The sequence below is a fragment of the Taudactylus pleione genome, unplaced genomic scaffold, assembly GCF_031769625.1.
Source record: "Taudactylus pleione unplaced genomic scaffold, aTauple2 ptg000285l, whole genome shotgun sequence".
Taxonomy (NCBI): Eukaryota; Metazoa; Chordata; class Amphibia; order Anura; family Myobatrachidae; genus Taudactylus; species Taudactylus pleione.
The window spans coordinates 2,180,617-2,208,571 of NW_028284687.1; the positions used below are offsets into that span (position 1 = coordinate 2,180,617).

General features: G+C 43.0%; 1 protein-coding gene across 1 annotated transcript in view; it reads right to left on the reverse strand.

Moving 5' to 3' along the window:
* Positions 1-10,109, reverse strand: part of LOC148512054 (uncharacterized) — a 54,608-nt gene extending 44,499 nt beyond the window's left edge. Inside the window, exons 1-5 of the mRNA XM_088482366.1 lie at positions 10,025-10,109; positions 9,808-9,905; positions 9,453-9,680; positions 5,090-5,092; positions 2,382-2,550 (exon numbers count right to left, since the gene is read on the reverse strand). Of these exons, the coding sequence (XP_088338492.1) occupies positions 2,382-2,550; positions 5,090-5,092; positions 9,453-9,680; positions 9,808-9,905; positions 10,025-10,109 (583 nt within the window). The remainder of the gene's footprint in view (positions 1-2,381; positions 2,551-5,089; positions 5,093-9,452; positions 9,681-9,807; positions 9,906-10,024) is intronic.
* Between the last annotated feature and the right edge of the window lie 17,846 nt (positions 10,110-27,955).

A 27,955-nucleotide genomic window follows, 5' to 3' on the forward strand; every position in this document is an offset into this window, starting at 1 on the left:
GCCACCGTCCCTGCTAATCAATAGAGTGATCGGTAATCAAACTAGAGGTGAAACTCAGACACATGCGCAGACCACCGATAATCGCTCAACTGCATAAACAACGGCATTGCGTCCATCTCTAAATTAGGCCCATTGTCTCCACTCAGTAGACGCAATGGAATCTGGCTCGGGATGACTCTCTGTGGTCCCTGGATCCCAGAGTGTATTTCTGCTCGATATTTGTCTAAAAAACTGGTATCCAATCAGAAGCCAAGTCACCAGAAGCCAGGTCCACATTTATAATGTCAAGATTAGAATGACGACATGGTTCAAACTGTCGACAGGCAACATGTTGAGATCCGCAGAATGTTGACATGTTCATTATGTCGACATCGGAACCGTCACCATGTGACTTGTCAACATGCTGAGGATGCTAAAGTTTAGGTGCTGGGAGGGCTAAGGCTGCCGGGGGAAGTCATGGTTAGGCTGAGGGTGCAAAATAATTACCAAAACATTGGAGCATAACAGGCCGATGTCGGAAGTGACGGTCACATGGCCAATGGTACCTGGAGGAAAATGCTTGAGTCGCTACTGCCGCCAGGAGAAGGCAAGTGGTCACTGGGCCACCTGGGACGGAATGTCGACAGTTCAGCAAGTTCAACATTTCGGTGTAGACATGATAAGTGTCGACGAGGCCACTTCAACAGTTCGCCCATGCTGCATGTCAACAGTATGGCATCGACCTTCTCATGTCAACCTGATAACTGTTAATATAATTGTCGATCTTTCATACCACACCCTAAAAAAGTGGGTTGGCTATATTGCTGCACAATCATAAAATATACACTATATAGAACTCTATTTTAGATGTAAAAGGCAGGTGCATAATGTTCCATCTTTTGATATCAGGGGAGAAAATCAGCTTTTTGAACATCTCAGATTAATTTCTCGTTCAGCTCCTATTCTAATGATTAGAGGGATTTTAATGCAGTTAATAACGGTTTTGAAATGTCTTCTGCCAGTTCAAATTGGGAATCTATAAGGACCTAATGATTAGACACAGTCTATTTGACCACTGGTGTTTACACAACTTCAATTTCACTAATATAACTTATAATTCTGGGTTTTATCGCATGTTCTCGAGAATTGGCTACAATTTGACCTCTGATGGTTGATTCCCTAGAATTTTTAGAGTATCCTCTTCTCTTGGTCTTAGTTGCCCTCACTGTTCTTGGAAGTTGCCACCCTACCTGAGTCAATCCACTTAACTTATTGAATATTTAACCCATATATGCTAGGATTTTTTAGATGACTCCGATCTTCTGAGAGCCCTCCAAGCCGGTTCTTTTGGGCAATGATTTTGTGATTTCCAAAAGAAATATGACGCTTTACGTATAAATGTACAGACTATTTTTTTGCTGCATACACCCAGGCCCCGATAAAACTTGCACTAGAAAACTATATGCGAGCAAAGGGTTTATTGGCAAAGCCTTTTGCTCACCTAGGCCCAGGTCAAGTTGGACTACAACAGACATTGTTTTTGAGCTTGTAAAGCATGCTGCAACTGAAGGTAATGAAAAAAACATAAAATTCTAGACCACAAATTTCCCTCAAAATTGTTCAAAGGACTTCAACACAACTTTCTCAAGCAAGTGGCCAAGGGAGAAGACACCTCACCTAACCCAAAGAGAGATACCCCCCCCAGAGAGAGACAAGTTCACTTAGTGTCCTAGAGTCTCAAAGGGAAATCTCTGGATCCAGCCCACCCACCTACCAAAGCAAATTCCTACCTCCAAATTGATGTCGGCAATGGAGAATGACCTATAACATACTGCCGAACTGAGAGGCAAAATAATTACGTTTTAGATTCAGGAGGGCAAGACCAACCATAGCTCTAGGGTTACACAATATCATAAGCGTAATACAAAGAAGTAATTTTACACCCAAATTTTAGAAACAACAAAGGGTACCACACATAATTGATGCCGAAAAGGTCTAGAGAAAATTACCTAGAGGCTCCAGGGGAAGAAGAAAGACATCGGGCACACAAAAATCAAAGAAAGATTTAAAGACCACCAAGAGTGGGGAATACAACCTCTCCTCAAGGTATCTCAGTTCCACTGAGCTGATATTACTGTAGAAGTGTATGAAATTTGCCCCAGCCTGTAAACCAAATCCCTTTAAAGACATCAACAGATTTGTTTGTGTGGTGAGGAGACTGGTCAGATCTCTGGGCTAGTAACACACAGTGAGATGATGTAAGGAGGAGAGCAGGAGTATAATAGGGGCTGATGGCTCCTGACTGCGTTAGTTTGTACTGATAGAGGGTGCAGAATAAGAAATTGCTGTAGTGACTGAGCAAGGAGAATATGTGACTCTTTCTAGTAGTGTTTATTACTCACCTGTGCTGATATCTGTAGGGATTTCCTCCTGCTTACACTGCTGATCACCCTTCACATACGTCTCTTCTTCTCCCTCTGTATCTTCTGCCTTTATATAAGTCATATACGTCTCTTCTCCTCCCTCTATATCTTCTGCCGTTATATCAGTCACATACGTCTCTTCTTCTCCCTGTGTATCTTCTGCTTTTATAACAGTCACATATGTCTCTTCTGCTCCGTCTATATCTTCTGTCTTTATATCAGTCAGGTGTTCACCCTAATAAACCAACAGCACTATAAAATATTACTCAAACAATGCCAAAATTCAATAATTGAGATTACATATTATAATACCAGTGTATAAGACACACACAGCTTCTGTACAGATAATATACTGACAGTCACTTTGGTATATTGGTGAGACCCTAAATCATACCTACCTGATGCTCCTGTGGGATCCTGTGATTCTCCTCTGTACAGTCCTGTGAATACAGAGGATGGGGACATCTCTCTGGGGTATTTCTGTTACTGGGTCCATCTGTAGGAGACACAGTGACTGAGGATATTGTATATATGTGATTATTAGATGATGTGTGTACATGATCCTTAGAAGCCTATAGTGTGATAGCAAAAGCAGGAATTACTCTCTATGCTGTATCAAGTGTACAAGGAGGCATCTCTTATAGTTCTATATTACAACTTTAACATTATTGTACTACAGCTGTGACTGGGCTAGATCAATAAGAATATAAGATTTTTGGTACTTACTGTCAAATCTCTTTTTCTGGGTCCATCTGGAGGACACTCTTGACCATGGGGTGTAGTGAGGGCTTGAGGAGTTAACACTTTCTAGTTCTTACACACACAACCAATAAGGGAGGGATCGTGGTTCCCCCCAGATGGTCTTGGATAAGGAGATTTAACAGTAAGAACTAAAAATAATATTTTCTCCTTGTACAATGTACAAAAGCTGCCCCTAGGGAAGGGTATGTTCAGCCTTGGCTTAACCCAATAACCTCCGGCTAAAGGAAGCATCCCTGCACAAAATTATGCATCTATAAACCCGGTGAATGTATGAACCGAGGAGGCCCATGTAACTGCTGCACATAAGTGTTCCGTGGAAGCTCCATGCCATGCCAACCACAAAGCACCAAATGAGCTGAGATACTAGATCATTCCACCACTCATATGTCTACTGAATTGTGGCCTGGATGTAGCCTGCTCGGAAACAATACATTCAGTAACGTCTAATGGGAACTCTGATCCGATGATTTGCTGATTTAGCAAAAAGTTGGTAATACAGTTTCCTAATTAATGAGAAAAAGTCAATAATGTAGTGTATATAACACTATCCACCGGGAACCTAGAATGGAGAGCTCCAAGACAAGCTCCTAATTCTGGCACTCTTTCTGTAAGAAAAATAACTACCAAGTTATCCACTTCAGGTCCACCTCCTGCAAAAGGTTCAAAGGATGGTAATGGAAGTGGTGACATAAATACACATATCCCAAAGTTTTATGCCTTTATGGTGGACACCCTGCAATATACTGCCTCCAGACTCTCTGATAATTGTCTAAAGACAATTCCACTCTGGCTTTACTAATAGTCTGTACTACGGAATATGATCCTGGCTTCAAAAGCCATGCCATTAAATTTGAATCAATAGATGTCCAGACAACAACCAGACCCTGAGACCTCAGGCCCTGTCAAAGTGAAAAAACACTACCAGGACTCACTTCTATGTTTAGTACCTCTAAGTACCTAACTTTTCTTGGCTGGTCTGGTACCACCAAAATTTCAGTACTACCTTCCTGTATATCTTCCTGAGAACAAGGGAGCATGGGTTTCAGTGGAAAATTGTAAACCAGATGAAATTCGAAAGGAATCTTTTAGAAAGACTAATGGATCCCTGAATCTGCACTTGGCTGTCATGTTGTGGAATCAAGATGCCATTAGGTCTATCTCTGGCTGACCCCTCCTCATAACCAGAATGCTCAAGCTTCTGGAAGCAGAGACCATTCCTCTAGAAGAATGGATTGGCAACTCGGCAGTCCTTCTTTCAATGCTCTATTCCTGGAATAAAGACGGCACTGGATCTGATCTGTACCGAATCACTCATTGCCAGAGACCTTTCGTCCCTCCTGAATTATGTGTATACTATTTTGTCTGACTGAATCTTAACAGTTCTTTGAACAAGGGATTGTGATCTTCTTCAATGTACTTTGAACTGCTCTTAGTTCCAGCACATTGACTGGAAGTCTAATTTCCTTCCTACAGCACCTGGTATTGCCAGGTGGTCTCCCATCCAAGTACTAACCAGGCCCCACCCTGCATAGCTTCCAAGATCAACAAGATTGGGCATTTCTAGTGTTGTGTGGCTGTAAGTCTTCTGAACCAAAGTCCCTGAAATGATGGTACAGTCTTACAGTCTCCCGTCCCTGGAGACTGGCACCATTCTCATTAACCAATCAATCCTGGATGAGGAACTCCTGCCTCTGGCCATCATTCAGCACGGATCACAAGTCTGCAATCGCACGCACCCGCTTGCTGTGAAATTATGCAAATGAATGCGATCGCAGCATTATACCAAGACGCCTCCCACTGTATAAAGCTGCCCACTTCCCATTACATACATCCGCAAGTCAGCAAAAACATCGGCAACATCGAGTAACATTGGACCCATACGCACAGTTGTAGTTGAGCTGAACCTGACTCACAAACTGCAAAACTTCCTGTCGCCATCTAGACCTCTGGCTGCGTATGCCTTCGCAGGAGCTTAATATACGCACACCCCTGTAACGGCATTCAAACGCACAGGCACGCCAGCGTTCCTTCGACCACCCCCCTCCCCACCCCCAAACGATGCTTCCTGTCAATAACTCTGCGATGGCATATCCGCTGCGTTTGCTTTTGCGATCGCAGCATCCAGTTTGCGCACATACACTGCGGTGCATGCGCAGAACACAAACATCTACCGGGTGCGTGTTCCGCAGACATGCGATCCAAGCTGAATGAGGCCCACTGTTGAAGTTCTCTGACCAGGTCCATTTTCTGAGAGACTGACCGGTCTATAGTAAAGGATCATAAATTGAGCCAATCACCAATGGTTGATTGTGACCAAGCTCCTAGAGAAAATCCTGAAATGCAACCTTGCCTACTGGACCATCTTCCTTACAAAAAACCTATGGACTTCTGACCATCAAAAAGTTTTGTACTGGATTTTTGGATGCCTTTCTCTTGGCAAGAAGAACCTGGATAGCTGGGTATTGAATTCATATAGGAAGTGGACCTCAGACTGCACACCTTGAACATATATATACATAACTGGAGGTGCTACCTGTGGAGACAATTGATATATGCACAAAAAGAAATACAGGTGCTCAACTCCAAATTAACTAAATGTATATAAATAAATACATTTTTGCAGTGAATAGAGGTTTTTGGCATAATCTTGGCCAAGGTTATGGGCCTACCCACCACATCCGGGTAGCTGGGTATTGAACCCTGGGCCTAAAAACCTCATGCACTAACTGGGAATCATCTTGGACTATTGCCAACTGATAAAAGCCAGCTACGGGGCTATCGGTCTTTCATTACACTTAGCCTGTAGATCATAATTTCAGTCTGCATTTTTATAATATGGAAGAAACCTTATTCCCATAGATAATAGGAGCCCTGCCATGACTTTTGTGGTAAACCCAAATGGGTACGAAAAGGTGGGCATCCTTGCTGCATATACACATTCAGGACTTCATTCAGAGTCGGTCGTTGCGGCCGCACGGTCGTATAGGAAAAGGGTCCGGATATGCAAATGATGCACACGCATGTTGCATCCCTAAGGTCGGATCGTTAGCTGGCCGACTAAGGGGAGGATGCGGTCGGTTCGCTAAAAAAACGCCCCCAACTCGTACGCATAACACGTCATCTCCGGCCATATAAGGATTCATCGCGAGCATCGTAAACCATCGGAACTGGTCGTAGAGCTTAAGGTTGACCATACCCTCTCTTAAGCTCTACGATCATGTCAGTGTAAAACCTCCCCTGTCACGTGTGCCATGACACTACTTTGTTAATTATGCACTCCCTTAAAACGCCGTTCGCATAACTAGGCACGCCTGCGTTCGGATCTCCACACCCCCGTTTACAAGCACCTTCCCCTGTTACCAACCACAAACGCCGCAATCTGTCACTCAAACTACCGACCTTGCTGTGTTCAAGGAGAGAGAAATTTCTGATCGTAGCCGCTAGTTTGCGCACGCGCATTGCGAACTGTACGCATGCGCAGTTTAGCGAACATCGGCTGCGTACGACCGTGCGGCCGCTTCGACCGACTCTGAACGAGGTCCTCATTCCATATATGACTGCTCATACAGATTCCGACATGAATCTTTCTACCTGCAATCCTGTAGGGATACAGTCAAAATGCCGACGGCCGGGAGGCCATCTGTCTAAATCCCGGCGTTGAAATACAGACAAGGGACTAAAGACGCCCGTCTAAATCCCGATGCCGAAATGTAAACGGATGGCTTCCCAAACTAAGATAAGCCAAGCAGTGTTAGCGCTTAGCTGCGGGGGGGAGGAGGGTTAGGTTTAGGGACCCCTGGGGGGACTTAAGGTTAGGCACCACCCCGGGAGGGTTAGGTTTAGGGTGCAAAGATGGGGAGTTAGGTTTAGGCACCCTGGGGGGAGGTTAGGGGTAGGCACCACCCCAGGAGGGTTAGGTTTAGGGTGTGGGGAGGGGTTAGGCACCACCGGCGGGAGGTTAGAGGTAGGCTAAAGGAGGGTTATGGTTAGAGGGGGGGAGATGGGAGGGTTAAGGTACTTACCAGCCCCAGTCGGGATTTTGAGCATTCTGACTTGCGGTGTTGGGATTTAGTCAGATGGCTTCCCAGCTTTCGGCATTTCATACCCAACCCAGTCCTGTACTGAGGTCCTTGACATCTAAAATGGGTCTGAGACTAATTATTTTACTTTACGCCCGGCATCTATTCTCCCTGTCTGCAGGGCTTGGGGGCTGCCCCGCGTGTCCGTAAGTGCCAGGCACGCCCCCAAGAGTGACGAAAAGGGGATGCGTCTTATAGACATGCCCCCTTTTCAATGACCACGCCCCCTTCTCGGTCGCGCGCGCGCACAAACTTGCCCTCTCTAGCTCCGGCGCCCTGCCTCGCGCCGGAGCTAGAGTGAACACTAGGTGGATGAAGCGTTTTCAATTGGGAGAATCATCCGTGTGCGACAATCCTCGTGGTGGCAGACCATCAAATGCAGTGACAGCAGAGTACCGACACAAAGTCGATGCTATGATTCAGAAAGACCGTCGTGTGACCATCAGAGATATCAGTGATGAACTTGAATGTAGCCATGGCACTGTAGAAACACTAATCAATGATTTGGGATATTGTAAAGTGTGTGCTAAATGGGTTCCAAAGCAATTAACCAGGGATCATAAGGCCCAGAGGGTGGAAGTGTGCAATGACCTTTTGACCAACTTTGAAGCCAACCCTGAGACATTTTTGGAAAATGTCATTACAGGAGATGAGACCTGGGTATTCCTTTATGAACCAGAAACAAAGGCCCAATCAAAGCAATGGAAACACCCAAGTTCACCTAGGCCAAAAAAGTTTAAATCACAGCGATCCGTAAACAAAGTCATGGCCACATTCTTCTGGGATTGCCGAGGTGTTATTCTCTTCGATAACTTGGAACCAAAGCAATCAATCAACAGTGATCGATACATTATTACACTTAAGAAGCTAAAAGAAGCCATCCGCAAAAAAAGGTCAACAATTCCACTGTCAAATGTCATCTTACACCACAACAATGCCAGACCCCACACTTCGATGGCAACATCTGCGGCCATTGCCAAAATGGGGTGGGCAATAATGCCACATCCACCATACACTCCTGATGTGGCCTCTTCTGAATTTCATCTGTTTGGCCCTCTCAAATACTGTCTACGGGGTCAACATATTGAATACATAGAGGTTGTTAAAAACGCCATACGTTCCTGGGTCAAACACCAACCACTGGAATTTTTCCAGAGTGCATTCACAGCTTGGGTTAAGAGGAGGAGAAAATGCTTGAGGGCAGATGATGAATTTTTTGAGTAGAGTCATTCTGTTACTAAGACTTCAAAGTATTTCACTGCAAATTTTCAAATCTGTATCTATATTAAAATTTGAGTTGTGAGCATTTAGGCATTACTTTTTGAAAAACTCTCGTATATCCTGTTATAAATACTGATAAAGGCAGGTTGTCAGGTAACCAGGCTATCTGGAAAGGAAAGAGTTAATTACGGCTGGAGAGTAAATGAACACACAGCCATAGAGTTCAAACAGTACTCTAACCTTTAATAGGCGTGGCAGGCATTTATACAGCTTCATCTTTACACATCATATTCAGGGCATGCGTCACTGTTTGCCAATAAATGTATCATGGTCACATATACACTGTAAATTCTATTTGTATTAAAGCCAGGAGGCAGCACTAGGTTAATAAGCAGATGACTACTGATTTATGGATATTTCTACTGTATAGAAACTATTAAAAAGCCTTTGTTCATTGTCCATGAGTAAGGTACAGATAGCGAAACTCCATTGTAACAATGTATATTTCTCTCTGCCATTGCAAACAGTAAGCACATAGAAATCCTTGGTCAGAATATGTGAAAGCTCCTTTATCTCCATGTCAGCATAAATTTCAACAAACCAATATTCAGATTTTAACAACGCAGTTATGTCACATACCCATAACGTGTAAATGCTACCTGTAATAACATTAGTAGCTGTAGTGCCAGCATGTTGCTTGCCATGCATACTATTCCTGCAGAGGGAGCATCATGGGTAAAGTCACACAGTCTCACTCCCTCGAGTCCATGTTTACTTCTCTGACTCCCCAACTGGGCAGATACATTTCCCTCATTAGTTTGTACTGACAGAGGATAGTGCAAGATAAGAGATTGTTGTAGTGACTGAACAAGGAGTATATGTGACTTTCTGTAATAAGTGTTTATTACTCACCTGTGCTGATATCTGTAGGGATTTCCTCCTCCTTACACTGCTGATCACCCCTCACATACGTCTCTTCTTCTCCCACTGTATCTTCTGTCTTTATATCAGTCACATATGTCTCTTCTTCTCCCACTGTATCTTCTGTCTTTATATCAGTCACATATGTCTCTTCTTCTCCCTCTATATCTTCTGACTTTATATCAGTCACATACGTCTCTTCTTCTCCCTCTATATCTTCTGCCTTATTATCAGTCACATACGTATTGTCTTCTCCCTCTATGTCTTCTGTCTTTATATCTGTAAGATCTTCACCCTAAATGACCCATAAAACAACATAATGAAACATTAATGATGCCTAATTTATTTAACACACAGCTTCTTTACAGATCATATTGTGACAGTCACTTTGGTATATTAGTGAGACCCTAAATCGCACCTACCTGATCCTCCTGTTGGATCCTGTGATTCTCCTCTGTACAATACTGTGAATAAAGAGGACGGGGACATCTCTCTGGGGTATTTCTGTTACTAGGCCCATCTGTAGGAGACACACAGTGACTGAGTACATTGTATATATGTGATTATCAGGTGATGTGTGTATATAGGGGCCCCCCATACCTGCTCTCCCCTGTACAATAAATAACAGTCTCCTCTTACCCAGTGATGTGAGGAGCCAGTGATACTCCATAATCACGTCCTTGTACAGACCCCTGTGTTCCTCTATATACTCCCCCTCCTGCATAAAAATATAGACAGTGACACCATGACCTCATAGGAACCTGACACACACAATGATAAAGTCATCACCCAGACACATCCCCTGGTATTACTGTATAATGTCCCAATCCCAGCAGTCACCTCTCCAGTCATCACCCAGACACATCCCCTCGTGTTACTGTATAACGTCCCAATCCCAGCAGTCACCTCTCCAGTCAGCAGCTGAATGATCTTGCTGGTGAGTTCCCGGATCTTCTGGTCATTGTCTCTCTCATGTATCAGTGAGTCAGGTGCAGGCACCGTGATGGGCTCTGGTTCCTGCTCAGTTCTCCTGACACAAGTGTCTTAATCACTAGTTTGTAATCCTCTGACAAAGACATCAATAACGAGGAAAATTTGACTCAATATATTCGATTATGATAACATCTTAACAGTAAACTTTTATTATGTTGTTGTTAAAAAATTATTTCAACATGTAAAATATACATGAGAAAAAAATCACTAGCGTCGCAAATAAGACATGGACTTCCGACACAAACAACAAAAGATAATTGACAATTATGCATCAGATGACAACTACTACATGTACAATCAAATTTTAACATGTATCTCTAATACAAAAGCACTGGTTAATTTGCCATTCACACATTTTGTGTGTGCTGTGTTATTCCCCCTCATATATCACTGTACAGTCCCTTCTAACCTAAATAATAATAATACCACATATCAGTGTGTGCTGGGAGCTGTGTTATTCCCCCTCATATATCACTGTACAGTCCCCTCTCCCCCTATATAATAATAATACCACATATCAGTGTGTGCTGGGAGCTGTGTTATTCCCCCTCATATATCACTGTACGGTCCCCTCCCCCCTCTATGATAATAATACCACATATCAGTGTGTGCTGGGAGCTGTGTTATTTTCCCTCATATATCACTGTACTGTCCTCTCTCACCTATATAATAATAATATCACATATCAGTGTGTGCTGGGAGCTGTGTTATTCCCCCTCATATATCACTGTACAGTCCCCTCTCCCCAATATAATAATACCACATATCAGTGTGTGCTGGGAGCTGTGTTATTCCCACTCATATATCACTGTACAGTCCCCTCTCCCCTATATAATAATAATACCACATATCAGTGTGTGCTGGGAGCTGTGTTATTCTTCCTCATATATCACTGTACAGTACCCTCTCCCCTATATAATAATATTACCACATATCAGTGTGTGCTGGGAGCTATGTTATTCCCCCTCATATATCACTGTACAGTAGCCTCTCCCCTATATAATAATACCACATATCAGTGTGTGCTGGGAGCTGTGTTATTCTCCCTCATATATCACTGTACAGTCCCCTCTCCCCTATATAATAATACCACATATCAGTGTGTGCTGGAAGCAGTGTTATTCCCCCTCATATATCACTGTACAGTCCTCTCTCCCCTATATAATAATAATGCAACATATCAGTGTGTGCTGGGAGCTGTGTTATTCCCTCTCATATATCACTGTACAGTACCCTCTCCCCTATATAATAATACCACATATCAGTGTGTGCCGGGAGCTGTGTTATTCTCCCTCATATATCACTGTACGGTCCCCTCTCCCCAATATAATAATAATGTCACATATCAGTGTGTGCTGGGAGCTGTGTTATTCCCCTCATATATCACTGTACAGTCCACTCTCCCCTATATAATAATAATAATACCACATATCAGTGTGTGCTGGGAGCTGTGTTATTCCCCTCATATATCACTGTACAGTCTCCTCTCCCCCGATATAATAATAATACCACATATCAGTGTGTTCTGGGAGCTGTGTTATTCCCCCTCATATATCACTGTACAGTCCCCTCCCCCCTATATAATAATACCACATATCAGTGTGTGCTGGGAGCTGTGTTATTGCCCCTCATATATCACTGTACAGTCCCCTCTCCCTTATATAATAATAATACCACATATCAGTGTGTGCTGGGTGCTGTGTTATTCCCCCTCATATATCACTGTACAGTCCCCACTCCCCTATATAATAATAATACCACATATCAGTGTGTGCTGGGAGCTGTGTTATTCTCCCTCATATATCACTGTACAGTCCCCTCTCCCCTATATAATAATACCACATATCAGTGTGTGCTGGGAGCTGTGTTATTCCATCTCATATATCACTGTACAGTCCCCTCTCCCTTACATAATAATAATACCACATATCAGTGTATGCTGGGAGCTGTGTTATTCCCCCACATATATCACTGTACAGTCCCCACTCCCCTATATAATAATAATACCACATATCAGTGTGTGCTGGGTGCTGTGTTATTCCCCCTCATATATCACTGTACAGTCCCCTCTCCCCTATATAATAATAATACTCATATCAGTGTGTGCTGGGAGCTGTGTTATTCCCCCTCATATATCACTGTACACTCCCCTCTTCCCTATATAATAATATCACATATCAGTGTGTGCTGGGAGCTGTGTTATTCCCCCTCATACATCACTGTACAGTCCCCTCCCCCTATATAATAATACCACATATCAGTGTGTGCTGGGTGCTGTGTTATTCCCCCTCATATATCACAGTACAGTCCCCTCTCCCTTATATAATAATACCACATATCAGTGTGTGCTGGGAGCTGTTATTCCCCCTCATATATCACTGTACAGTCCCCTCTCCCTATATAATAATACCACATATCAGTGTGTGCTGGGAGCTGTGTTATTCCCCCTCATATATCACTGTACAGTCCCCTGCCCCTATATAATAATACCACATATCAGTGTGTGCTGGGTGCTGTGTTATTCCCCCTCATATATCACAGTACACTCCCCTCTCCCCTATATAATACTACCACATATCAGTGTGTGCTGGGAGCTGTGTTATTCCCCCTCATATATCACTGTACAGTCCCCTCCCCCTATATAATAATACCACATATCAGTGTGTGCTGGGAGCTGTGTTATTCCCCCTCATATATCACTGTACAGTCCCCTCTCAACTATATAATAATATCACATATCAGTGTGTGATCGGAGCTGTGTTATTCCCCCTCATATATCACTGTACAGTCCCCTCTCCCCCTATATAATAATAATACCACATATCAGTGTGTGCTGGGAGCTGTGTTATTCCCCCTCATATATCACTGTACAGTCCTCTCTTCCCTATATAATAATACTACCACATAGTGTGTGCTGTGAGCTGTGTTATTCCCCCTCATATATCACTGTACGGTCCCCTCTCCCCTATATAATAATAATACCACATATCAGTGTGTGCTGGGAGCTGTGTTATTCCCCCTCATATAGCGCTGTACGGTCCCCTCCCCCCTATATAATAATAATACCACACATCAGTGTGTGCTGGAAGCTGTGTTATTCCCCCTCATATATCACTGTACCGTCCCCTCTCCCCTATATAATAATAATACCACATATCAGTGTGTGCTGGGAGCTGTGTTATTCCCCTCATATATCACTGTATGGTCCCCTCCCCCCTATATAATAATAATACCACTTATCAGTGTGTGTTGGGAGCTGTGTTATTCCCCCTCATATATCACTGTACAGTCCCCTCTCCCCTATATAATAACAATGCCACATATCAGTGTGTGCTGGGAGCTGTGTTATTCCCCCTCATATATCACTGTACGGTCCCTTCTCTCCCCTATATAATAATAATACCACATATCAGTGTGTGCTGGGAGCTGTGTTATTCCCCCTCATATATCACTGTACGGTCCCCTCTCCCCTATATAATAATACCACATATCAGTGTGTGCTGGGAGCTGTGTTATCCCCCCTCATATATCACTGTACAGTCCCCTCTCCCCTATATAATAATAATACCACATATCAGTGTGTGCTGGGAGCTGTGTTATTCCCCCTCATATATCACTGTACGGTCCCCTCTCCCCTATATAATAATAATACCACATATCAGTGTGTGCTGGGAGCTGTGTTATTCCCCCTCATATATCACTGTATGGTCCCCTCTCCCCTATATAATAATAATACCACATATCAGTGTGTGCTGGGAGCTGTGTTATTCCCTCTCATATATCACTGTACAGTACCCTCTCCCCTATATAATAATACCACATATCAGTGTGTGCCGGGAGCTGTGTTATTCTCCCTCATATATCACTGTACGGTCAACTCTCCCCAATATAATAATAATGTCACATATCAGTGTGTGCTGGGAGCTGTGTTATTCCCCTCATATATCACTGTACAGTCCACTCTCCCCTATATAATAATAATACCACATATCAGTGTGTGCTGGGAGCTGTGTTATTCCCCTCATATATCACTGTACAGTCTCCTCTCCCCCGATATAATAATAATACCACATATCAGTGTGTTCTGGGAGCTGTGTTTTTCCCCCTCATATATCACTGTACAGTCCCCTCCCCCTATATAATAATACCACATATCAGTGTGTGCTGGGAGCTGTGTTATTGCCCCTCATATATCACTGTACAGTCCCCTCTCCCTTATATAATAATAATACCACATATCAGTGTGTGCTGGGTGCTGTGTTATTCCCCCTCATATATCACTGTACAGTCCCCACTCCCCTATATAATAATAATACCACATATCAGTGTGTGCTGGGAGCTGTGTTATTCTCCCTCATATATCACTGTACAGTCCCCTCTCCCCTATATAATAATACCACATATCAGTGTGTGCTGGGAGCTGTGTTATTCCATCTCATATATCACTGTACAGTCCCCTCTCCCTTACATAATAATAATACCACATATCAGTGTGTGCTGGGAGCTGTGTTATTCCCCCACATATATCACTGTACAGTCCCCACTCCCCTATATAATAATAATACCACATATCAGTGTGTGCTGGGTGCTGTGTTATTCCCCCTCATATATCACTGTACAGTCCCCTCTCCCCTATATGATAATAATACACATATCAGTGTGTGCTGGGAGCTGTGTTATTCCCCCTCATATATCACTGTACACTCCCCTCTCCCCTGTATAATAATATCACATATCAGTGTGTGCTGGGAGCTGTGTTATTCCCCCTCATACATCACTGTACAGTCCCCTCCCCCTATATAATAATACCACATATCAGTGTGTGCTGGGAGCTGTGTTATTCCCTCTCATATATCACTGTACGGTCCCCTCTCCCCTATATAATAATACCACATATCAGTGTGTGCTGGGAGCTGTGTTATTCCCCCTCATATAGCGCTGTACGGTCCCCTCCCCCCTATATAATAATAATACCACACATCAGTGTGTGCTGGGAGCTGTGTTATTCCCCCTCATATATCACTGTACCGTCCCATCTCCCCTATATAATAATAATACCACATATCAGTGTGTGCTGGGAGCTGTGTTATTCCCCTCATATATCACTGTGCGGTCCCCTCCCCCCTATATAATAATAATACCACTTATCAGTGTGTGTTGGGAGCTGTGTTATTCCCCCTCATATATCACTGTACAGTCCCCTCTCCCCTATATAATAACAATGCCACATATCAGTGTGTGCTGGGAGCTGTGTTATTCCCCCTCATATATCACTGTACGGTCCCCTCTCCCCTATATAATAATAATACCACATATCAGTGTGTGCTGGGAGCTGTGTTATTCCCCCTCATATATCACTGTACGGTCCCCTCTCCCCTATATAATAATACCACATATCAGTGTGTGCTGGGAGCTGTGTTATCCCCCCTCATATATCACTGTACAGTCCCCTCTCCCCTATATAATAATAATACCACATATCAGTGTGTGCTGGGAGCTGTGTTATTCCCCCTCATATATCACTGTACGGTCCCCTCTCCCCTATATAACAATAATACTACATATCAGTGTGTGCTGGGAGCTGTGTTATTCCCCCTCATATATCACTGTACAGTCCCCTCCCCCTATATAATAATACCACATATCAGTGTGTGCTGGGAGCTGTGTTATTCCCTCTCATATATCACTGTACGGTCCCCTCTCCCCTATATAATAATAATACTACATATCAGTGTGTGCTGGGAGCTGTGTCATTCCCCCTCATACATCACTGTACAGTCCCCTCCCCCTATATAATAATACCACATATCAGTGTGTGCTGGGAGCTGTGTTATTCCCTCTCATATATCACTGTACGGTCCCCTCTCCCCTATATAATAATAATACCACATATCAGTGTGTGCTGGGAGCTGTGTTATTCCCCCTCATATAGCGCTGTACGGTCCCCTCCCCCCTATATAATAATAATACCACACATCAGTGTGTGCTGGGAGCTGTGTTATTCCCCCTCATATATCACTGTACCGTCCCCTCTCCCCTATATAATAATACCACATATCAGTGTGTGCTGGGAGCTGTGTTATTCCCCTCATATATCACTGTACGGTCCCCTCCCCCCTATATAATAATAATACCACTTATCAGTGTGTGTTGGGAGCTGTGTTATTCCCCCTCATATATCACTGTACAGTCCCCTCTCCCCTATATAATAATAATAATACCACATATCAGTGTATGCTGGGAGCTGTGTTATTCCCCCTCATATATCACTGTACTGTCCCCTCTCCCCTATATAATAATAATAGCACATATCAGTGTGTGCTGGGAGCTGTGTTATTCCCCCTCATATATCACTGTATGGTCCCCTCTCCCCTATATAATAACAGTAATATAATAATATAGAGCATTTTACCTGTAGACTATTTTGAGCTTCACAAAGATAAAATGGCGGCTGAGGACTCTGTGGCCCCGCCCCCACCCTGCGTCACTGGCTAGATGCGAATGGGGAAGTTGAACAACGTACAAGTATTCCGGCTATAGGAAAATGGCCGCCGTGTATTTTAATAGTGGGCACTATTTATAGTGCAATTAGAGTTTAGTATTATTATACTCTGTATAGATATTAGGATGTTACACGTCAGCACATCCGGGCTATTGGACTCCTTATTTTCTGTCCATGTTTGTCTCCCGGAGCTAACGAGCAGTCTCTGTACTTCGGGAAAATGGCCGCCGTCTGCTCCTTAAAACGGAGACATATTTTATATACAGGAGATAATTTTTGTTCCTCCAGTGTTCAGTGGGGAATTGCTGATTGTGACTGCGCTGTGTGGTAGGTGACAGTAATCTGAGGCAGTGTATAAGGTTATATATAGCTATCTATACAGTGCTCAGCATCAGGGAGAGACATCCCCAGGCACTATTATCACCTTTATAATATCCTAATAATAATAATGTGATATTTACTATCAGTGATTTACTGTGGGGTTTTTTCTTCAATGTTTATTTTTAAAAAACATTTTTTGCTTATATTTTGCCTTTTCACCACTTATTCCCTCACATCCGCTCTGATCCATTTATTCATAATGTTTAATTTTTTCAGATTTTTCATATATATATATTTATTTTTTTATTTTTTTTATATGGAATTATTAGATAAATGGTGACATTAGGACACTAATATTCTTTCTTTTTTTTTTCTGGTGTTCATAATGAATTAATTCAAAAGAATCTTTTTTTTCCTGTAGCTAATTAATAGTTACATTTTGATTAATGCATATATTTTTCAGAGCCTGCCTCATTTACTAGAGCTTTTTTTTTCTCCCTGTCTCGGATTTCCCTTTCTCCCTGAGCCATTAAAGATTCTCCCGCGTTGCCTGATGAAGGTGAATTAGAGGCGATGGAAAAGGGAAATATACAGAACCTTATTAGGCTGCTGGGCATGTCATTAATTTGGCGATATCTCACACTTCCTGGCTTAGTGACCGAATCACAATAGGATGCCTGGTAACTAACGGTTCCCAAAGCCTTCAAAAGGGGTACAAAAATCCTCTTTTGGTTTATCATCTTCTCTTACAAAATGCAATCTTTTTGCCTTTTCTATTGTTTATCAAAGAAACTCCAGTCTCCATCTCTGCTTCAATCGAATCAGGGTCTATGGCAGAGGTTCCCAAATGCGGTCCTCAAGGCTCCCCAACAGTTCAGGCTTTAGAGATATCAATGGATGAGCACAGGTGGTTAAATCATATTGACTGAGGTACTAATTAAGTCACCTGTGCTCAACCATGGCTATTTCTAAAACCTGAACTGTTGGCTAGCCTTGAGGACTGCATTTGGGAACCTCTGATCTATGGGAAAATTAATTGATCAATGTCTTATGGGTCAACTCAAGCGTCCGCTGATTTCAAAGAAAGAGTTAGTCCTTTTAGAGACCGTTGATGGTACATCCATTACCTCTGGGCCTATTTCACTAAGAAACTACTTCATTAAGTATGGAGACCTTATACAGTCATAGAGAACAATTGTCCCTTGATTGTGGTCATTCCCCACGTTTCCCGATTATATTAGAAATTCTATAGTTGAAGACACACAGTCCGATAGATTGTCAGACTGAGTCGATTTCTTTTCACTCAAACTAATGTGACAGTGTCCTCTCAATTACAGTTTGTGGAACCTTGACCTCTGAGGAAGGAAAATGCAGAAAGTGTACAAAATTTTCTTTAATGTTTTCAATAAAACACCATTGCTTCCACATCGACAGCAGGACTGTCCAATTGATTTAGAGCCTCCTAGATAGAATCTCCTAAGGATTATACAGAATATCTACTTACAGTATATGGTAACATACACAGAAAACTGAATAAATCTGTTAATTCCCGGCGCTAATATCTTAGAATAATCACTCAAAGGCAATATAGAATGACCTTAAAAAAGAATTGAAAAATTGAATGAAAAAACCTGCAGCAATTAAACAAAGCCGGATGATGCCTATTCGCTGTACTCGCAGCGGAGGTTTGCAAATTGACTGCCAAATGTGATGTAAGAGAAGTGCATGAAAAAGTGGGGAGATCATCCTGAAACCCCCAAAATTTTGTTAGCAGGCCCATAAGGAAGGCTGTTTGTGGGCATTAGGACAGTACTGAAGGTTTTTAAATGGTGTCAAATGGCTGATTTGTGCTTTTTTTTAAAAAAGTCAAAAAAATAAATGTTTTTTGTTTAATCTCAAACGAATGAAATGAAAAATGCAAAAAAAAGTAGAAAAAAAGGAGCAGGGCAGTTTGAAACATTGTAAAAAAAATTATACCAAAAAAACCAATCATATGTCAAAAAGAAAAACACTGTAATTAAATTTGGGGTGCCTAAACTGGAATGGGATTGAAATGCCGGCGGCTGTTTAAAACCCGACAGCTGATGCCCGACATGAGGAGATCCCGACTGGGGTAGGTAAGTATACGAACCCTCCACTGTCCCCCCTAACTCTCCCTTATGGTGCCTAACCTCCCCCCAGGGGTGCCTAAACCTAACACCCCCTTCCCTCACTCTAAACCTAACCCTCCCGGGGGGGGGTGCCTGAACCTAACCTCCCTCCGGTGGTGCCTAACCCTCCCTCCTAGGGGTGCCTAACCCTAATCTCACCCCCAAACCTAACACTAACTCCGCTAGGCTCCCTAATACTAACCCTCCCCCCCCGTGGCTAACGCTAAGGGGCACCCCGGACTTACCTTAGTTTGGGCTGGCGTCCTCGGTGTTCCAGTGTCGGGAATAACATAGGTGTCGGTATTTCGATGCCTATGTTACATCCCTTGCCGGGATTCCACTGTCGGCATTGAGACCAGCGGCCTCTCATCACTACATCCCGCCTAAACCAATGTAATAGTTGATTTTGTGGTCATTATTGGACTAATTTAGCTAATTTTAAACTTCCAATTGCCTGATTAGACATTAGGGGAGGTGTCCAAGGGGTTCAGCACAGTGTCCTGACATTTTAACTCACCGTCAGGGAGGTGCAAATGGAAAAATGCGAATTCACTCTGTTTCAGTGCGAGTTGCTAATTGGATTGCAAAATTAATTTGCTGTACAAACTCAAAAAGAAAACAGCAACTCACACCTAATTGGATTGACCCCTATTAGTACTACTGTGAAGTGGCTACATTGTTGCTGGAACTTGTTACTTTCCTTCAGCTCATTTATACGTTTATTGGCTACATCTCGGTTTACTCCTATCTGCTTAAGGTAATACTCACAGATCCACACTTCAACCCTGGCATTCCAAATGCACCAGATATCTGCAAAAGTGTTCACGAACCGCCGAGCGACAGTGGAGAAGGTCACGCTCTAAGGCAGATTTTCTCCATTTCAAATTTATGCTCTCATCCTACAGTGCTGCCCTTTCCCTCTCTAAACAGTCATACTTCAAGCTTCTCATCTCCTCCCAGTCCTCAAATCCGCAGCGTCTCTTCACCACCCTGAACTCCCTCCTCTGCCCACCCCCTCCTCACCTTCCCTCCTTGCTCTCTGCCATTGACTTTGCTTCCTACTTCACATCTAAAATTGACTCCATACGTCAGGATATCATATCCCACCAGTCCCCCAGCACTACACCTCCTCTTTACCTGGGTCATCCCTCCCCTTCCATTTTACCTACACTGACATCCGTCTCCCCTGTATCTGGAGAGGAAGTCATGGCCCTTATCCAGTCCTCCCCCCCTTCCACCTCCCCCCTTGACCCTATCCCTTCACATCTCCGCTACCTCTCTCCCTGTGCCTGTTCCCATCTTGCCCACCTCCTCAATCTCTCCCTCTCATCTGGCACTGTCCCTTCTGCATTCAAACATGCCCTTGTCTCCCCCATTCTTAAAAAATCTACTCTTGATCCTAACACTCTCGCCAACTACCGACCCATCTCTCTCCCTTTTGCATCCAAACTGCTTGAGCATATTGTTTACAACTGCCTTACCACCTTTCTTTCCTCCCACTCCCTCCTTGACCCTTTTCAGTCTGGCTTCCGTTCGCTCCACTCCACAGAAACTGCCCTCACTAAAGTCAGCAACAACCTTCTTGCTACCAAATCCAAGGGCCACTACTCTCTACTCATTCTCCTTGACCTTTCTGCTGCTTTTGACATTGTGGACCACCCTCTCCTGCTGCAAATCCTTCACTCCCTTGGTCTACATGACACTGCCCTCTCCTGGCTATCCTACCTCTCTGATCGATCCTTCTCTGTCTCCTCTCATGGCTTATCTTCCCCCCCACATCCTCTCACAGTAGGTGTTCCCCAAGGTTCTGTTCTTGGACCACTCCTTTTCTCCCTCTATACATCCTCTCTAGGTGAACTCATCAGCTCTTTTGACCTCCATTATCATCTCTATGCTGATGACACTCAGATCTACCTTTCTTCCCCTGACATCTCTCCCTCTATCCTCACTCGTATCTCTAACTGTCTTTCTGCTATATCTTCCTGGATGTCCCAGCGATTTCTTAAACTTAATATGTCTAAGATGGAGATGATCATCTTCCCACCTCCTACATAACCTCACCTCCCACTATTTCTCTATCAATTGATGGCACAACTATCTCCTCTAGCCCCAAAGTGCGCTGTCTTGGAGTTATCCTGGACTCCTCCCTCTCTTTCAAACTACATATCCAGAACCTCTCACAGTCCTGTCATTTCCATCTTAAAAATATTTCCAGGATCAGACCCTTTCTCACCCAGGATGCTACTAAGACCTTAATACACTCACTGGTCATCTGCAGATTGGATTACTGTAACCTTCTCATATCTGGCCTCCCCTACTCCCATCTCTCTCCTCACCAGTCTGTCCTCAGTGCTGCCGCTCGACTCGTCTTTCTCTCCAAACGTTCATCATCTGCCTCCCCTCTCTTACAAGCCCTCCACTGGCTCCCCTTCAGAACCCAATTCAAGGTTCTCACACTCACTTACAAAGCCCTCACACACTCCTCTCCCATTTACATCTCTGACATAATCTCCCTTCCCTCTCCTGCCCGCCCTCTTCGTTCAACAAATGCACACCGCCTCTCATGCCAACTGATTACTTCCTCCCAATCCTGCCTCCAAGACTTCCCGTGCTGCTCCCCACCTTTGAAACTCTCTCCCTCTCCCCATCAGACTCTCCACCTCTCTACAATCCTTCAAACAGGCTCTCAAGACCCACTACTTCATCAATGCTTTCCAGCTCTCATCCTAACTTGCTATTACATGCTCCCTCCTCCCTGTCTTCCCCATCTGTATCATGCCCGTCTGTCTGCCCCTCCCCTTGAGAATGTAAGCTCTTGCGAGCAGGGCCCTCTACCCTCTTGTGCTTCTCCTTTATGTTCATCAACTTCTTACTCACCACTAGGACACCTAACACTTGTGCCTATGCTTTGTTGCTTAATTGGGTGTTATGGCCACCTCGGTATCAATGTATATTATCCATGTCCTTGTCCTTCATTGTATTGTATTTTACTGTAAGTCACTTTTTGGTTATGTACCTTGTAAGGCGCTGCAGAACACTTGTGGCGCCATATAAATAAACGATAATAATAATAATAATAGTATTGATTGTCTCTACACAATTCTATACTGCCTTCCATAGGGGGTGCCGTGGTCCGGCTGTAGAAGATCCCCACTCTCCACCCACCTGTGCTGTTATTTTATGCTCTGGGAGTGGGCACAGTGAGGGAAGGTGTGGAGGGGGAGCATGGGAAGGCGCTGGGTGCCAATACCCAGTGCTGGCCCTGGCCTGCCGCTATATTGTTGAGCTGGAATGTTGGTGGGTCTGTTGCTGTATCCCTAACACTGTTGATTGTTATAATTATGTACAGTTTGATGCTATTTTATTGTTAGCTTTTTTTTTTTACAATTATTGTTTTTAATAAAGCGTTTTAGAAAATATTTTTTTCCATCTGTATGGATTTGTTGGTTATGGATGATTTGAGTGCGCAGTCTTAACCTACATGTACATTAGTTTTGGGAAGAGTGGACACCTCATTTACATTAGTACCTTGAGATATAGGATCTAGCACCAATACACATTTCCACAGGACACTAGGACCAAACCAACAAAAAACTGCTGTCTCAGCCGGTTTCCAGGAGGACCCCGCATGCCACCCCACTGCACCAACAACGCCGAGATTGGTAATCCCTGCAAACCAGTGCTAAACACCTGCAAAGTCCTGACATTTAGAACCTGATTCAGTGATAGAGGCAATGCTTATGCAGTTCAGCGATTATAGGTGATCTGCGCACTGCACGCGCCTCAAGTTTCATTTTGATTGGCGGTAAAATTGAGAGTTAAGATTTGGCCGCAGTGTGACTGTCAGTCAGGGAGAATTTGGGGGAGGCAACATGGGATTGGTGGCACAAATGCTGGTGTGTTGCGACCGTTTTGGGAGCATGTCACAGACTGCGACCCTGTACGCAGTAAAAATGTCTCTGGTGGCCATTTTGAGTAATCTTAGGTTTATCTCAAAAATTTGATAAGCGCCTGATCTGTGACCAATGCTTGCGTCTTTGTATGCTATTGCAGCATGTGCATTTGCATATTCTCGCACAGCGGCTGCCTAGAAATTCACGGCAGCGGTGGCATTAGCCTCCATTTCTGAATGAGACCCTTAGTCCCAGTACCTTTTTGGAAGGTTCTAAACTCTCTCTGAGCCTGAATTAAAAGCATTGAAAGAATATATTGAGGATAATCTGGCGCGTGGATTCATTAGACCACCCACTTCTCCTGTTGGGGCTCCTATATTCTCTGTGGAGAAGAATCACGGCTCTGAACTCCATCCCAATTCATGATCGCTATACACTTCCATTCATTGTGGAAGTTTTTGAAAAATTACATGCTTGCATTTTCACCAACGTGTCTTGTATTTGGCCAGGGAAAGACCATTTTCAGAAGTTGCTATGGTCTAGAAAATATCCTAGACAAGTTTTTGTCATCAATTATCTTGACAACATATTGACCTATTTATAAGAGCTCCTGGAACATCAAAATCATGTTCAGTTAAATCTAGAGATTACGTCAGAACAATCTTTATACTAAAATAGAAAAATGCATTTCTCACACCAAAAGCATTTAAATCTTGGGACATATTTTTCCAGAAGATCTTAGTATCGACTCTCCTAAGACCCAAGTCCCCCAAGACTGGCATATACTGCAAGATGTAAAAGCTGTGCAGAGATTCTTGAGGTTTGCAAATTATAACAGACATTTCATGAAATCTTCTTAAGGAATGATAGGCCCCTCACTGAATAAATTCAAAAACAAGTTCCTTCTGCGTGGTCTGATTCAGCCCTGGAAGCCTATGTAAGTTTGAACAAAAGGCTTCTATTCTGGTTTATCTGGATATAACTCAATTTTTTATTCTTGAAGTTGATGCCTCAAGTTCTGTAGTTGGTGTGGTGCCATTTTAGATAAAAGGAAACAAAAGCATACTTGTTCTTTTTTCTTTAGTGAACTAACAACTGCAGAACAGAATTACTCAAATGTGGATCAAGAACTCTTGGCCATCAATGGATGAAAGGCATAATTTGCTTGAAGGAACAATTCCAAACACCATCTTCATAGATCACAAAAATCTTAAATACCTAAAAACAGCAATTCAATAATTTTGTTACTCGTAGACCAGACTCTCGAAATATCAAGGCTGATGTCTTATCTCATCAAGTTGAAAATTTACACAAAGAAAAACTTGAACATATTCCTTTAATACCACCTAATAGAATGATTGTCTCAGTAGGGTTGCAGAATTTATGATCTCAAATAGCGAAAGCTACCAAAACGTTTAGAGGACTTAACAATCTCTTAATTCAGTGCCCTGGAATTCATACATTTCCTGATGGCTGTTGTTCTCTGTTCTCAGCTGTTTATTCAAACCTCAGTGGCTCATCCTGGAATTTAAAAGGCTATTACCCTGATTTCTCATTACTAAAAATGGTGGAGATATCAAAAATTATGTCCACACTTGCACAGTTTGTGCTTGACACAAATTTTGGCACACCCCTCCATTTGGTCTTCTATTTACTCTACTGGTACCAAGATGGGCCTTGGAAAGGTATTTCTGTGGACTTCATGTCAGAAATCGCTCTTTCATAGGACTTCACAACCAACTTTGTTATTGTAGATAAAAACACCAAAATGGCTAATTCTATTCGTCTCAGGAAACTTCCCAGAACCTCACATACAGCCAAAGTTTCTTTCTTAGGTCTACAAGTTACATGGTTGCCCACAATTCACTGTCTCCGATAGAGGATCTTAATTTACCTTGTGATTCTGGAGGGCTTTCCTCAACTTACTCAAATTTAGATCTTTTGTCTGGTTATCATTCTCAAACCAAAGACCAAACAGAATAAGGGAATAAAATCTTAGAACAGTACCTTCGAATCTACTCAAACTTTCAGCAAGACAACTGGATGGAGTTACTTGCTTTAGCTAAATCTGCATATAACATTGGGACTCATTCTGCAACTAAAGTTCCTTCTCAAATTATGGGTTCCATCCTAAATATATTCCTAATGTTTCACCAGAAACAGAAGTCCCTTAGATGAAAGAATTACATCAAAACTCTAGCGTGGAGACTTATTCCCGACCCTAGGTAATTATTAGATTAGCTATCTCTGCTATTGTTGCATCTAAAAACTTTAAAAGTAAAGCTTTTGTTAAAAAAGCTTGGCCACACCTTTACCGTGGTACTAGAAGAAAGAGCATTTGGCACCCGTTTTCTTCTGATTTATTAGGCACACCTGATAATTTGGCTAGCGGCACAAGACAGGGTTGTCCTTTATCCCCCTTCTTATTCAACTTGGTCCTAGACCCCTTACTGCATATATTGTTATTCAAGAGCATCCCTATAGGCACTAAGGACTTCATTCAGAGTCGGTCGAAGCGGCCGCACAGTCGTACGGGAAAAGGGGCCGGATATTCAAATGATTCCCTCGCAAGTTGCGTCCCTAAGTTCGGATCGGTAGTTGGCCGACCAAGGGGAGGAAGCGGTCGGAAGACAAAAAAAAATACGCCCCCTTTTCGTACACATTGCACGTCATCTCCGGGCATATAAGGATTAATCGAGACCATCGGGAACCATCGAAACTGGTCGTAGAGCTTAAGGTTGACCATACCCTCTCTTAAGCTCTACGATCATGTCAGTGTAAAAACCTCCCATGTCACATGTGCCATGACGCTACTTTGTTAATTATGCACTCCCATAATCTGTATGCACTCCCATAAAACGCTGTTCGCATGAGGCACGCCTGCGTTCGGATCTCCACTCCGTTTTCAAGCACCTTCCCCTGTTACCACCCACAAACGCCTCCATCTGTCACTCAAACTACCGACCTGGCTGTGTTCAAGGAGAGAAAAAATTTCTGATCGTAGTGGCTAGTTTGCGCATGCGCATTGCGAACTTTACGCATGCGCAGTACAGCGAACATCGTTGGCGTACGACCGTGCAGCCACAACGACCGACTCTGAATGAGGTCCTAAATCTCTGAAAATCCTGGCTTTTACCGACGATGTATTACTATTCTTTTACAACCCCCAAGACAGTATGCAAGAGGTATTGGATAAGATATCACAATTTGACTAAATTTCTGGCTTTACAATCAACATCCAAAAATCATTAGTCATGACCTTCTTTCAAGAAATATGCCCCTGTTGTGCAGGAAATCTAAATCTTACAGGGACCCCCACTAGCATTCCCTACCTAGGAATACAATTAGCCTCAAAATCTTACCAAAAAATAGAAAAGGGGGCATAAATTTGCCCCACATAGGGCCGTATTCAATTAGGAGCGAAAAGCCGCTTTTGCCCGCTTTATGGTGAAAATTTTGCATGAAAATGTATCTCCGTATTAAATTTCAGTCTGTTTTCACCTATACAAAAAGTCAATGCACAGAAATAGGCAAAACTTTTTCTCTACAGAATGGCAGGAGAATAGAAGTGCAAAATCTATATTTTGGGGTGCAGATGTTGGGAAACCACTCAGAACTCTTGGTACACCCACCCAAAGGACAATTCACCCCAAAAAACAAATAAAAAATTCCAGAAACACATCAAGAAACGCCTTTGAAATTTGTAGCAAAAATGAAAAAAGTAGGGGGACAACTTCAAAAACTAGCGAAGTAAGCTTCTAGGGGTGCTCTAAGAAGGGGCCAAGTGTTTTTGGGATTGCAAGTGCTTGTATGATGGAGGAATTGAACTTTTTTGAAAACTTCACTTTAGAGGATTTAAAATATGCTAGAACCCATATTCAAGCACCCCAAATTAGATGGAACTACTTAGTTGCTCCAAAAAACACTGCCTTTTTCCATTCTTTACTACTTTTATCTAGACGCTAATAGCAAGCCATTACCACCACTTAAGTACCCTAACTAGTTCAAACTACCATAATGATTTCCGAAGTCAGCCCATCTTTTTCTGGGGTACAGAGTGATTCATCCAATTCATCCTGCACTTTTCACCTGGTTCACATTCGCTGGGTCCCATTTTCGCCTGTTTGGGAACTGAATACGGAGTAAATCGAGAACGGGTACAAAAAGTTTTCGCATCCAAAACACGCGAAAGTGGCAAAAAGTCAGGCAGGCGGAACTTTCTCGCCAATGCAAAACTAATTGAATACGGCCCATAGTCTTTTATAATCAAGCAGCTTTATGTCGGGACATCAAAGACTGGCTACATTCTACTAATCACTACACTTATTCTGAGCTGGAGCAACAGCTTATACCTGATTTTTACCTAATGGCCTTTCTACACTTAGCGAATAGGGACATCCCTCCTTTAGCCTTAGAAAACCCCGTTAATCTCTGCATGGAAATTAAATCCATATCTGTCACTATTTTTTCAATTTTGGGGTAACCCAGCTTTCCAAAATGGGCATGCTAATCACCCCTTCCGCTCCTGGTCGAGGTCTGGGCTATCCTCAATTAAAAGTATAGTAGATACTTCTTCATGCAAATCACTTTACGCAAGCTGTAGAGAAATTGAATTTCCTCAAACCACAAACTTTCACCTTCTTTCATTCTCAACATGTTGATAAAATCCTCCATAGTCTAGCGCCCAAAAAAGCCAATGTTTTAGTAAAAA